This window comes from Emys orbicularis, chromosome 5 (genome assembly GCF_028017835.1).
Source record: "Emys orbicularis isolate rEmyOrb1 chromosome 5, rEmyOrb1.hap1, whole genome shotgun sequence".
Classification (NCBI taxonomy): Eukaryota; Metazoa; Chordata; order Testudines; family Emydidae; genus Emys; species Emys orbicularis.
This window is the reverse complement of record NC_088687.1, coordinates 66,110,035-66,123,120: the sequence shown is the minus strand read 5'-3', so window position 1 is coordinate 66,123,120 and position 13,086 is coordinate 66,110,035. Positions and strand designations below refer to the sequence as shown.

The window sequence follows — 13,086 nt, the reverse complement described above, 5'->3', positions numbered from 1 at the left end:
CCAATATCCAATAGTGCTGCCAAATGCCAAAGGATTGTCAGAAAACCGCATCAGAAAATAAAAATATTTGCAATGCAACTCTGAGTCTACTGATGTTGCTGGCTTTGGAGAAGTTATTGCAATTAACTGAACTAAAAGAACGTTTCAGAGGGTATATTATTGTGCCAATCTCTAAAAATACTACTGGTAAATTTGTAGCATTTTCATTTTTTTTAAAAAAGGAAAGCATTACATAGATGTTTGTTCAATCCATACAGACTGCACTTCAGTTGAAACAAGCAAAAAGGCGAGCAAAAAGCTGGCTATTTGAACTAAGGTCTGTGCATTTTTGAAAACTCATTCTAAGCAGAAACTGTTTTCTGGCTGATCTAGTCGATGAGTTGAATATACTAAATTTGTCACCACAGAGGCACTAAAGAGAAAACTGAGCTTGTGGGAAACAAGAGCTCAAGATGATACCATAACCTCCTTTGAACTCCTTAGTAACTTTAGTGCAAAGATAGAAATTCCCATGAACTTTGTGAAAGGGACAGTAAATCAACATATAAGGAACATCGCAAACGTAGTTCTTGTATAGTTTCCCATATAGTTTGAGATTGAGAAACAGAAGTTTGACTAAAACAACGAGGAATACTAACACGGCTACCGCTCTGACTGTGAGAACTCTTTTCAACAAAGCTGCTAATTGTGCTTGACTGACAAGTAACCATATGGGGCTGCAGATAGAAGTTCTATTTTCTTTGGGAAGTTGATCTAAAGATCAGTCAGATGCTGTGCAGTTTTGGCTGTATGAATTAAAGCAGATTGATATCAATAGCAAAAATCCGTTGTTTCAATGGTACTTGATTGTTTGACCAAATGAATGTTTGAACATAGCAACACCTGTAATGCCTGACAGCCTAATTATTGGCTCTAAAATACCTTTGTGCAATTTCCTTCTCTACTATGGCTGTGATGAAAGCAAATTCACAGAAGTCATTTACCTCTGGAGAAAGATTTGATGCTGCATACTGCAAATACTACACCAAGAACAGAGAAAATAATGTTCAGCAAGCAGGCTTAAATTTTGTCTTTAGGGATAAGAAGTTACCACTTTCAGTTACAAAAACACAAATATATTTGAGAATGAACTTTTTTTAAAAATGCCTCTTTAAATGAGATTTTAATCAAAGGATTTTTTTTACACTAACTTAACTGATCACTATAAGATGATCTAAATTGAACACAATTTAATTAACTAACCAATGCCTTGTGCTTTGTCTAAAAGCTATTCCATTAGTTTTTGAACTTGAGGTCACTTTTTCATATGGTGGGTTTCAGGATAATTTCTTTGGCCCACAGACCAAAAGAAAGCCAAAATATCTGTCTGTAGCAATGATTAATGGAACAGAGATATGGGGCATGGAAATGGTTCTTCCAAGGTGTTTGTAAGGCACTTAGCCTGTTTAATTTGTATATTTATTAAGACAACCTGTGACCCATTGGCCAAGTATCCCTTCCAATGGTAAAAGCCACAGAGGGGGCTTTTCATGTGGGAAATCTGTACATGGAATCTCTGTAAGAGAATCAACTATGTCATCTCATTGGGGAGAAGTGGGCTTTGCATCTCCTTGATAAAGGCTACAGGAGCACTTGCATAAGCCTGGAAAACCCTCAGAATCCACAAGAGGACAGGGTTATCAGCCTCTAGCACCTCCAGCTCCTTGGCAGTGGCTGACCCCAGCTTCCCTGAAAATATATTACAGCATTAAGTTGGATGACCTTTTCCAGGTAACTTCCACCACACTGGAGGGCAAGGTGAGAGAATGAAAGCCAATTCCCAAAGCCTGCATCAACTCCGTACTGTTCCTAATCTGCACAGAGAGGGATCCACTGGCTTCAGGCCTATGAGCATGCATGCATGCATATATGCAGGTCCATTTGTGAGGGAGGGAGGTAGCTGAGAGGCATTCCTTATCTTGCTATGAAAAAGCAAGACTGTCTATAAGCCAAGTCTTGATGCACCCCATAACGTTTTCGTCAGACCAGTGGCAAATGTATTGAAGTTATTATAGCCAAGCTTTTGGCTTTTGTTTTTGGGTCATAGCTCTCTTTTTTCAAGTTGTGCCAAAATCACTGCTTGAGGCATCCTGTACATGCCAAGAGAGTTGTCATGGTCTATTGCACCAAAGTTTTGTTAACTAGTCACTAATCAGTTTGTTATAGTAGAATATAATTGTGCCACTGATGTTACATTCTCCCGTATATCAGTAGGTAGCTCCATTCGTTCTTCCAGTAACAGCTGAGAGTTTAATTTTCTTATTTGAATGGGTGCCTCAGGAATAAATGATAATCCTTCATTTGAAATGTGTTCATTTTCAACCTCATTTTGTAGTCATTCATTTGTAATAATCTTAAGCAACACTTAACACTAGTATGTAGGAGAGATCAGACTGTTACTAGGGGAAAAAAAAAATGTTAAACTGACTTGCCCCTTTAAGAACAGAGGCTTGGCCAATTTCAGCAAATGCAGCCCAATTATTATTGTATTCCAGCAGGGAGAAGCTCACAACACTCACCACCTTGGAATAATTCCATTTTCTAAACTTGTTGTTTGACTTCGGAGCCAGCGGCGCTGGTAGCTACTGGAAGAGGAGGATGAGGAGCTTGGTGATGGGAACGGTGTAATCAAGAGACTACTCAGAGATGCTGTCAAGAAAACACACACATGGACATTTTGTAGGGTGCTGATTAAACAAAACACTTTTCCCTTTGGCCAGGTTAACATGAATATAATTTTTGCCTATTGATTTTCTCATTTTTAAAAAAAACAGTAGCTTTCCTTTCTGTCTGACTCATTCCCAGCAGGTGAAACCATAATTATTTGAATTATTCTTGCTGCCTTAACATAGTAGAGGACTTTTTTCTTAACAGCACCAGAATGTTATATGTAGTGGAGACTAGACTGATGGCATCTCTCTCCTCTGTGCTGGCTTTCTACTCCTCTGAAGCAATCTGTCCTAAGTGATGTTGCCAGTCATGACAGGCAGGCCAACCTCTACCCTCTTTTTTTCCACCCACTGAGCAAAAAATCCTCTCCCCTCTTTTCTTTAGTGGAAATGCTACTATTGATTTCTTCCCTAGCTTATACATTTATATTACTGAAGTACTACATAGATGAGAACCAAATGAGTTAATGATGTAAAGGCAGAGTATCACAAGACATCCCCTTTCTTACTGATTTGTAGGGGAGAAGGGGAAGAGTATGTCCTAGCAGCAGAGCTGTTGAGCAGAAACCTAGTTTATAGGGAAGGGAACTGCTCAACAGATCCACAAGTTCGTGTGGATGTGCTATAAGCAGCGATATCCAAACTCCACCCCACTGGTTGGGCAAAACCTGAATCTGTTGAATCACTGTGCTAAAAAGCTTTGCTTTCATCAAATCGGAGAAAAAGAAACACAGATACCTGACCGAGCAATGCCGCTGTCTCTGTCCTCATTTTGCCCTCTGCTAGGCATATCAACGGGGGTGCTATGTGCTAAAGTAAACAGATCAGATCAACAGAAAACATTACATGCTGCCTCATATTGTTTGTCAGTGTTAAGCAAAGTTTATGTTTAAAGGCCACACAACAGCAAAGTCACATCCAGTGCAGTTAATTTAAGCAATAGCTATGTCCACAGTGTGTACAAAAATATTTAGTGTTTGAAGAGGTGATAGCAAGCCATATTTCAATACTGAACACTACTAGTGGGATTGCCTTTTTTATTTTAGACTAAAATACCTTCTAAGTACCTGTAGGAATCTGAACATTAATTTATATACACTGAAAAAAAGTCATACAGCTGAGAATCAGCCCCATGAAAGTGTCTCAGGTGGAGTACCCAAAAATGGGAGCTCCCAAAATCTCTAGTCACATTAGAAAATCCCGATTTAGTTTATTTTTGTAGCGTCACTGGCATTGAACAGGCTAACAATACTTTATATGGAGTATCAGTTTCAGTTGTTTTTAAATTAACCACTATGCTTGCTTTATAGCATGAAGCAAAAACTCAATCCAGTGTAGATCACCAGTAAGTGTTAGTAGCATATATTCACTTAACTTATGAAGCATGCAAGATTTGTGAGGGAAGTGAAGTAACTTTTCATTTTTGCAATCAACAGGATCAGTTAGATCCGAGGTTTCCCCAATAGCATAAGTAATCATCATGCCTGTAAAAGGATCTTTTCATATGTAAAGTAGACTAAATGCTACTTTCGAATTTAAGCTAAAGCCTTTAATATTGTAAAATCAAAACTTAACCACTCCCAGACTCAGTTCAATAATGTCTTAAAAGCGTTGCCATCGAGTGAAAAAAATCCACAGGTCAAAAGATATCAGAGGAAAGCAAAGAGGGAAAGAAGCAAAAGGGAACTGCACACCAGCAAGAGTTCAAATGTAGACCAGGAAACATAAATCCTCTTAGAAACATAAGGGCTCATTTATTATTGAATACACATTACATTAGGAAGTTTCCTTAATGTGAACATTTATGGTAGAGGTGGGAGGGAAGAACAGGAAGCAATTTAATGCAGCCTGGTATTTCAAGAAGGCTTGAGTCAAAATATAAAGCCAATATGTGCCTATCATCAATATCTTCATCACTTTAGCCCTTTGTTTCTAGAACGTAATTATGGACCTCCTGACAAGATTCAGAAGAAGCTGGGTTACTGTGGGTGGGTGGGTCATACTGTGCTCAGCATTCCACACAAACCTGCAAAGAAAGAAGCACTCCGGATGAGCCGGAGGGGAACTCCTTCAGATACACCCTGCAGCACTTTGCTGCTACACAGCTGTAACACACCTAAAAACGGCAACGCAGAGAGAGCGCAAGACAAAAAACAAACAACAAACAATTAAAGACAATGCAGGGGAAAATAATTTAAAAGAAAGAAAAAAAAATAGATGGCCCCATCAGGAAAAGATTATTTTTTTAAAATAAAATAAAAAAATATTTACCTAGATTACTTCCACTACGGCAGGTGCCCAAACCATTTTGATTAGAGCTCAATTTTCCCAGACAGGGATCTTGATTGATGTATTCAAAGCTATCTTGCAAGCTAAAAAGGGAAAAATATCAAAATTTCTAAGAAGGGGAATAGAATGGCTTCCACTAACATCAAACTACACTCTGTTTATTTGCTTTGTTATATAAATCTAACTTCACCACCAAGCTTAAAGATTAGCAGATATTCCTATATTGTAACAGATATTCATAATGGAAAATAGATTGTGGAGGACTGTAAACTTTAAGACTGTACCTTTCAGAATTAACTAACTTTCCATGTTTGGTCTCTGCCCACAGTGATTTTGAGGGGTAGAGGGGAATTGAGCAAAATCACATCAGCAATTTTTGAAGGGGGAGAGGGGAGAGGGGGAAGAGGAGGAGACAAAGAGAGAGAGGTAGAAAAATATATGCACACCATTATATTAAAAAGGCAACCTTGTTGGCAGTGGGAACTTGTCACTAAAGATAGAGACCCAAAACCTTTGAATGTTTTTACAAGCCTCTAAACTTCGAGTTTCACCCACTGCTCATCCAGAGCACACTTAAAGAGTCAAAGGGTACATCTACACAGCAATTAAACACCCATTGCTGGCCTGGGTCATCGGACTCTGGTTCATTGGGCTTGGACTGTGGGACTGTAAAATTGCTGTGAAGATGTTTGGGCTTGTCTTGGAGCCCAAGCTCAAGGACCCCACGGGGGGGTGGGGGTGGGGGGTCCCATAACCTGGGCTCCAGCCTAACCATCTACCACTGCAATTTTTAGCCCTGCAGCCCAAACCGCACAAGCCCAAGTCAGCTGACCTGGGCCAGCTGCTGCCATGCTGCAAGTCATTTATTCCAATGTAGATGGACCCTGAACGATCCCATTCCTCTCTAGCCTTCGTGGGACAGCTAGAGCTCAGCATGTGAATACTGCTCATAAACCGTCTCACTCTCTCTCCCTTTCACTCACTGCCAGCAGACATTTGGGCATTTGGTTTTATGAGCTTTCCAGTTTTATGTAGACCAACCTTAGGAGCAGACACAGAAGAAATCTAAAATGAGAGTGAGAAATGACAGGAAACAACCAAACTTACTTATTTGTGCTTCCACTGAAGCTTCCCACTCTGGCTGAGAACACTTTACTTATCATAAGCTGCGGAGGAGAGCTGAAAGGATAAACAATCATCATCTCAGTGACTCAACAGTTTCAATACCAATACCTTCTCCTTCCCCATTTCCAAGCATTTGGCAATAGGGATAATCCTAGAAGAGGAAATTCACTTACCGTATGTAGTGGATTTTCAAGGTAGAACCTTTGTAACTCATTGCCACTGAGCCAAACATCATTTCTCCAAGCATGTTGACATCAGAGGCTGGTCTAGTGTACTATAGATAAGTAAGGGGAAAAAAGCCAGTCATAACCATTGCATTATTTTAGTGTGGTGCTCAGCAGTACTAAATTTTGAACATGAAGTACAAGTAATCTCTGCTTCCCAGTGAAGAGCAGCATATACCAAGTGGTGTTTGTGCAATGCGTACTGCGACAGGTTCGGGCCAGATGGCTACAGGAGAGTGATCCTATTGGGATCCAGGAAGTGGGTACAGGAGAGTGATAGAAGGCAGATATATTAGCCTCAGATTAAGCAGGTCCCTTTTCCCTGGGTAAGGTAACAGGAGTGGTTCCAGAACAATCAGGAACTTGCTGGAACTAATTAAGGCAGGCAGGCAGGCTAATCAGGGCACCTGGTTTAAAAAGGACCTCACTTGAGTCAGTGAGGGCCACGCAAGGAGCTGAGAGTGAGAGGGCATGCTGCTGGAGAACTAAGGAGTACAAACGCTATCTGGCATCAGGAGGAAGGTCTTGTGGGAGGAGGCCATGGGGAAGTAGCCCAGGGAGTTGTAGCTGTCACACAGGTGTTACACGAAATACTGTAGACAGCTGTGATCCACAGGGCCCTGGGCTGGAATCCAGAGTAAAGGGCGGGCCCAGGTTCCCCCCATCCTCTCAACTCCCTATTGGATACAAGAGGAATTGATCTGGACTGTGGGTCCCACCAGAGGGGAAGTTCCCTGGCCTGTCCCCTGACCTACTAGGTGGATCAGCAGAAACTGCGGGGATTGTTCTTCCTTTTCCCCATGATGGCCAGTGATGAGGTTAGCTGAGTGAATGGCAGGTTTGAGCCAGTTTAGCCACTTTTGTAAAAACAAACAAACAAAACAACCCACACACACTGAGGGCTGCCGTGAATCTCTGAGGCGAGCAAATCCGCCAATAAGCGCAGGATGCACCAAGGCAGAGGAGGAACTTTGTCACAGTACATACAGTTACAGTACATACTATATTTAGTTAATTAGAGAGGCCCACTAGTTCCTATTTGCATCGACTCTCTCAAAGATATGCAATGAAGAAACTCATACACAGTCTCTGCAGCTGAGCCAGACACAAGTAATTTTATATCTCCCAGCCACATTTCTTTATTGTAGGATGTTGCTTGAGAAAGACTGCAAGCATTGCAGGTCTGAAGAGTCTGGACCCTTAAGTGTTGTTACTTTTAAATTTAAAAATCCTTCCCGGTCTAAATTAACTCATTTAGATGGCAAGATATACTTGGAATGACAATTTTTAAAAAAGGAAACAAAATAAGTCCTATTTCTTACTACATTCCAAAGATCTACCACCAGTAAGAGGATAAATTCCTATGTATAAGTTCTCACCACAGTTAAGGTAGTAACTTGCATTTCAACACAAGGATACAATTTCTTAAAACAAACCCAATCCACATGAAGTCTCTCATGTGTCTCTTAGCATAGGACAAAGGTTTGCCTTTTTTGAGGAGATTCACACAAGCGATTTTAGAGAAGCACATAGGAATTTAAAAAAGTAGAAAACTCAGTTTTCTGAGTCTTGAATGTCCTTTTTTGAAATCACCACCCGAGAAACTCACATGTGGGCTTTAGGAGTCTGGAAAAGTGCACAAAAGCAACAGACCTTGCTCTGTGGAATTAGCTGCCTTGCTCTGACTAAATTTAAAAAATTCGGTTACTAGAGGCACAGCCACACTAGAGAGCTTACAGGTGCAGCCGTGTCGCTGTAAGCTGTCTAATGTAGCTGCTCTAAGCAAACGGGAGAGAACTCTCCCATTAATTACTCCAGCCCCCAAAAGCAGCAGAAAGTTGTGTTGGTGGGAGAAGCTCTCCCGCCGACACGGTACTGTCCACACCAGCACTTATGTTGGTGTAACTCAGGGGGGTGATTTATTCCTCCCCCACCCCGAGTGACATAAGTTATGCCAACATAAACTGTAGGATAGACGTAGCCTCAGTGGCAGGCTTCTAGGGATTTTGCAGGGGGGGGGGGGGGAACAAACAAACAAACAAAAACAGGGTATGCACTTTTTAAAGAGAAATTTAACCTTAAAAAGTCACTTCCGACTGAAAGCTTTTTTCTAAGCCTATTGTTAAGGTAATACCTAAGGGTAAGTCTATGCAGCAACAAAACAAAACAAAAAAAAACAAACAAAAAAAACTTCCAAAGCAGCAAGTCTCAGAGCCTGAGTCATCTTACTCAGATTTGCGCTATATCTATAAATAGCAGTGTGGACCTCCTGCTCTGGTTGGAGCCTGGGCTCTGAGACCCTTCTTCCTCACCAGTTTTCAGAGCCCACAGCTCCAGCTGGAGCCCAGAGTGTCTGCACTGCTATTTTTAGCCTCACAGCACACAGCTGACCCAGGTTCTGAGACTCCCTGCTGCTGCTGTTTTGTTTGGGTTTTTTTTTTTGCTGCATAAATGTACCCTAAGATTACTAGAACTGAAAAACTGAAGAAAAGGACCTCACCTACACACAAAAAGTAGAAACTTTTTTAATTACTTTAGTTGGTGCTAGTTACATGTATAAACAAACAAGTTTTATCTAAGCCTTAATTCTCTTTGTATATTTGACAGTATTTTATGTAGTCAATTTCACCATTTCCTCAACATGGGAAGTTCAGCACATGCATAACTGAGTGTAGGATAAGGGCCTAACTTTCTATATGGCAGTAGTCACACTGAATATGATATGACTAGTCATATGCTTTAAGTCTTTACAGGAACTTCACCTCAGTTTCTCCTGTTTACGTGGGACTTTCAGAGATCAAAACAGAGGGGGGGAAAAGCATTTTTAAATAAACCAGGAAGATGTGACTGCCATTCTTTGTGGTTGTACAGAGGACCTGAAAGTATTTAGCCATTTTTTAGAAGCTGACTAGATTTCATATTGACAGGGTCTGTTTAAAATTTTTCCCATCATCAGCTGGGTTCAACAGCTCCTGCAGAAGTTATGAGCATTGGCTCCTGCAATGGAGGACTGAGGAAAAAAAACATTTATATTTTTCTAGACCAAGAATGTAAGCACCATAAAGCACTTGCATATTTTTGAAATGTCTAAGTTTAGACTATAACTATTTTATGAAAAAGTTCAGAAAAACTGAACTGTGAAATTTTAAAAACTGAACATAGGAACCAGGGCCGGCTCTAGCTTTTTTGCCGCCCCCGGCAAAAAAGCCTCCGGCCGCCCCCCCCCCCCCCCCCCGTGGGGGGGGGGAGGGCGGCCAGAGCCCCGCGGGGAGGGCGGCGAGCCCCGGTGGGGGCTCCGCTCTCCCCCCGGTGGCCGGGGGGAGGGCGCCGGGGGGGAGGGCGACCGGAGCCCTGGGAGGAGGGCGGCGAGCCCCGGCCGGGGCTCGGCTCTCCCCCCGGCGGCCAGAGCGCCGGGGGCAGGGCGGCGAGCCCCGGCTGGGGTCTCCCCCCGGCGGCCAGAGCGCAGGGCCGGCAGCCGGGGGGAGGACGCGGAGGACGTGGGAGGACGCAGGGCGGCGAGCCTATAACTATTTTATGAAAAAGTTCAGAAAAACTGAACTGTGAAATTTTAAAAACTGAACATAGGAACCAGGGCCGGCTCTAGCTTTTTTGCCGCCCCAGGCAAAAAAGCCTCCGGCCGCCCCCCCCCCCCCCCCCCGCGGGGGGGGGGGGGGGGAGGGCGGCCGGAGCCCCGCGGGGAGGGTCGCAGAGGACGCGGGAGGACGCAGGGCGGCGAGCCCCGGCTCGGCTCTCCCCCCGGCGGCCAGAGCGCAGGGCCGGCCGCCGGGGGGAGGACGCGGGGGGGAGGGCGGCCAGAGTGCAGGGCCGGCAGCCGGGGGGAGGACGCGGGGGGAGGGCGGCGAGCCCGGCTGTGGCCCCGCTCTCCCCGGCGGCCCGAGCGCCGCGCCGCCCCCCTCCAGGTGCCGCCCCAAGCACCAGCTTGGTTGCCTGGTGCCTGGAGCCGGCCCTGATAGGAACTGCTAAACTTACATAACACTTTAAAAATAAAATAAAACACCCCTCCTCCTCAACATGTGGAAGGAAAGAAATACAGTTCAGATCCCCAGCATCAGTTTCATATTTGACATACTACAAATTCTACTTCAACATTTCAACAGACATTTGTGAATTTAACACAAAGTTACCATCTTTAGTCGTTCAGTGAAAATCTATATATAGATTTGCATTGATGTGTTAACATTACCTGGTACTTTGGAAGCTGGTCCTTGACATGCTGTGTACAGCCCACTGATGGACTATGGGAAGAAATACTATTGGTCCCATTGCTTGCTTGGCAACACTTGGCAGAAGCCTTTCCTGGAGCATCCTCTACTATTTTCTGTTTCAGAAAAGGTTGATGATGAAAGTAAGTTTAACAAACATGAAGATTTCTGTTTCTAGCGGCACCCCTGTGATCTCAGGGGAGTTTTATTAAGAACATACTGGAGCAAAAAAATAATTTTGAAAGATTTTATTTGTGGGTTAAAAAAAAAAAAAAAAAAAAATCAATCCAAGTCATGTTAGTAACTTTGGCTTTTCAAGAAAAAGGGAAGTGATGCCCAGGAGAACAGAAGTGTAGGATTATTCTTGAACTTAGTCTACCAATGAATTAAGTTTTTGTTATAGAAATACGTCACACACAGTATATAAATACTCCGCTTCTTCAGCCATCATGATCCTGGTCAAAGTAATTTGTTACAAATCTATCTACAGCAAATGGGGTTTTTTTTCCTGTTAGCATACATTTCATAGAAATCAGGAGTGAGATGCAATCTATAACATAATTTGCTAACATTTATGCAAATAAATCTCATTTTATGAGCCGCTTTCTATGGATAGTGTGCAGTCAATCTCTTAAATTGCATGGTATTGTTTCTGCTTCACAAAATTAACAGCAGATTTCTTCAACAGAAGAACAGCCAGAAAAACACAAATAGAGAATAATTGGCAGGAATATTAGGATGAATAATCATTTGCGTAGAAGTTTAAGAATAAACCACTGGCTGTCTGAATATTTAGTGTGCAATATTCACCTGTCAATAACTGCATTGCCAACTCCCCGAGTTTACTCTCAAATCACTGTTTGGATTATTTGACTCGCTCTACCTAGGCAGTTTTTACTACAGAAAGACTCTTTTAACCTTTCAACAATTGCATGCTGTTTACATAGTAACATTGTGGTAAATGTTATCCAAGAAAAGAAGCATTTAGCTTTTTGAATAAAATTAAAAATAGAAGTTCTTGCATGCAGAGTTGCCAATTTAAAAACAATATTTTTTGTTTAAAAAACCAAACATTGACACAAACCCCTTTTAGGTACCCATCAAAAGGGCTAGTTTGCCTAGAATAAATGCTGGCAAAGCATATGTCTGGCTACATCTATGCTAGGAGCGGGGGATGTGAAATATCGTGCTCTCGTAGAAATATCTGCGGTAGCTCTCATCAAGCTAGCATGCTAAAAACAGTAGTGTGGCATGAGCAGCAGCATGGACTAACCACCTTGAGTCCATACCCCTCAGGTTCAGGCAGGTTTGTGCTCAGGATGGCTAGACCATGCTGCTGTTTGCTGCCACCCGTGCTGCCCCAACTACACAACTACTTTAGAGGGCTAGTTTGATGACAGCTAGAGTGGGTATGTCTATACAAGCCGGGAATCAGACGCCCAGCTCCAAGTGTAGACATACTCTTTGAAATTTTTTCATTTTCTTAAACTATTAGCATTGCAATAATGACAAGAGGTCTCAATCCGGACCTCATTGTATTGGACACTATACACAAATACTAATGAAACAACAATCTTTGGCACGGCATACATTAAAAAAAAATGCCCAGTGTTGTAACTACATCAATGCACACATGCTTCACTGGTGCAAAGCAGGGTTTAGTGGATTAAGTTGCATCTGTGTAAACTTTGCTTTACACTGATACATTAGGAGTTTGCACTGAAATAGTTATAAAACCAAGAAAATAGGAACTTAAGATGCTCTTGGGTGGGGCTCGGCGAGAGATGGCAGAGACAATCCAGTAGCGCTCTCATAATTCTAGAGAACAGAAATGGGTTTCACTATAGCAGTGGCACAAGCAAGCCCTCTTACTATCAATTATAAAACTAACCAGACACGTGTAGAGGATTTTGTTGTTTTTTCTACATGGGGCTGACTGGTCTTTCATATTTTACCACATATTTGCATTCCTTTTGTGCAGCTTTTGCTTGGCACTGCATTTATGTAACTGCTGCTTATCTAATTCCCAATGTGACTGTCATTAGGTGGTTATAAATGCACAAATGTTAGTAGTCATGTGCTTGACACAAGCTATTGACAAAAACAGCCTTAATATACAAAAAGTGTTCTGCTCTATGCCACCCACAGGAATAGCTAGAAACGAAACACATTAACTATACTACAGCATGATTAACGATACTTTTCAATACCCTTGTTAAATAGAAGATAATCAGCCTAGTTTCCCAGATAAGCAGATTTAAAGGTAAAACTGCCTTAAATCTATCCTATTTGTTTATATGAAGGGGAGAAGCTCCCTAATTCTTTGCTCTTTCGGGGCTTGATCCTGTTCCAAACTGAAGTCAAAAGAAGTCTGTCATAGACAAATAGCTACAGGTTTGGGCCCTAGCCTGGAAAATGCCGGTGCTCCAAGTGTTAACTAGAGCATTTCAAAGCCATACATATTTTCTGACTTGCAGTTCTGAATATTTAACTTTAAGTGGCTATTTCAGTGTCTGG

The 13,086-nt window shown here is 42.2% G+C and overlaps 1 protein-coding gene across 1 annotated transcript in view; it reads right to left on the bottom strand.

The window, feature by feature from the left end:
- The window catches only part of FNIP2 (folliculin interacting protein 2), a 47,030-nt gene that overhangs the window by 22,905 nt on the left and 11,039 nt on the right, over positions 1 to 13,086 (bottom strand). The window contains exons 3-9 of the mRNA XM_065405522.1: positions 10,551 to 10,685; positions 6,296 to 6,396; positions 6,105 to 6,176; positions 4,980 to 5,080; positions 4,735 to 4,824; positions 3,447 to 3,518; positions 2,559 to 2,688 (exon numbers count right to left, since the gene is read on the bottom strand). Coding sequence (XP_065261594.1) covers positions 2,559 to 2,688; positions 3,447 to 3,518; positions 4,735 to 4,824; positions 4,980 to 5,080; positions 6,105 to 6,176; positions 6,296 to 6,396; positions 10,551 to 10,685 — 701 coding nt within the window. The remainder of the gene's footprint in view (positions 1 to 2,558; positions 2,689 to 3,446; positions 3,519 to 4,734; positions 4,825 to 4,979; positions 5,081 to 6,104; positions 6,177 to 6,295; positions 6,397 to 10,550; positions 10,686 to 13,086) is intronic.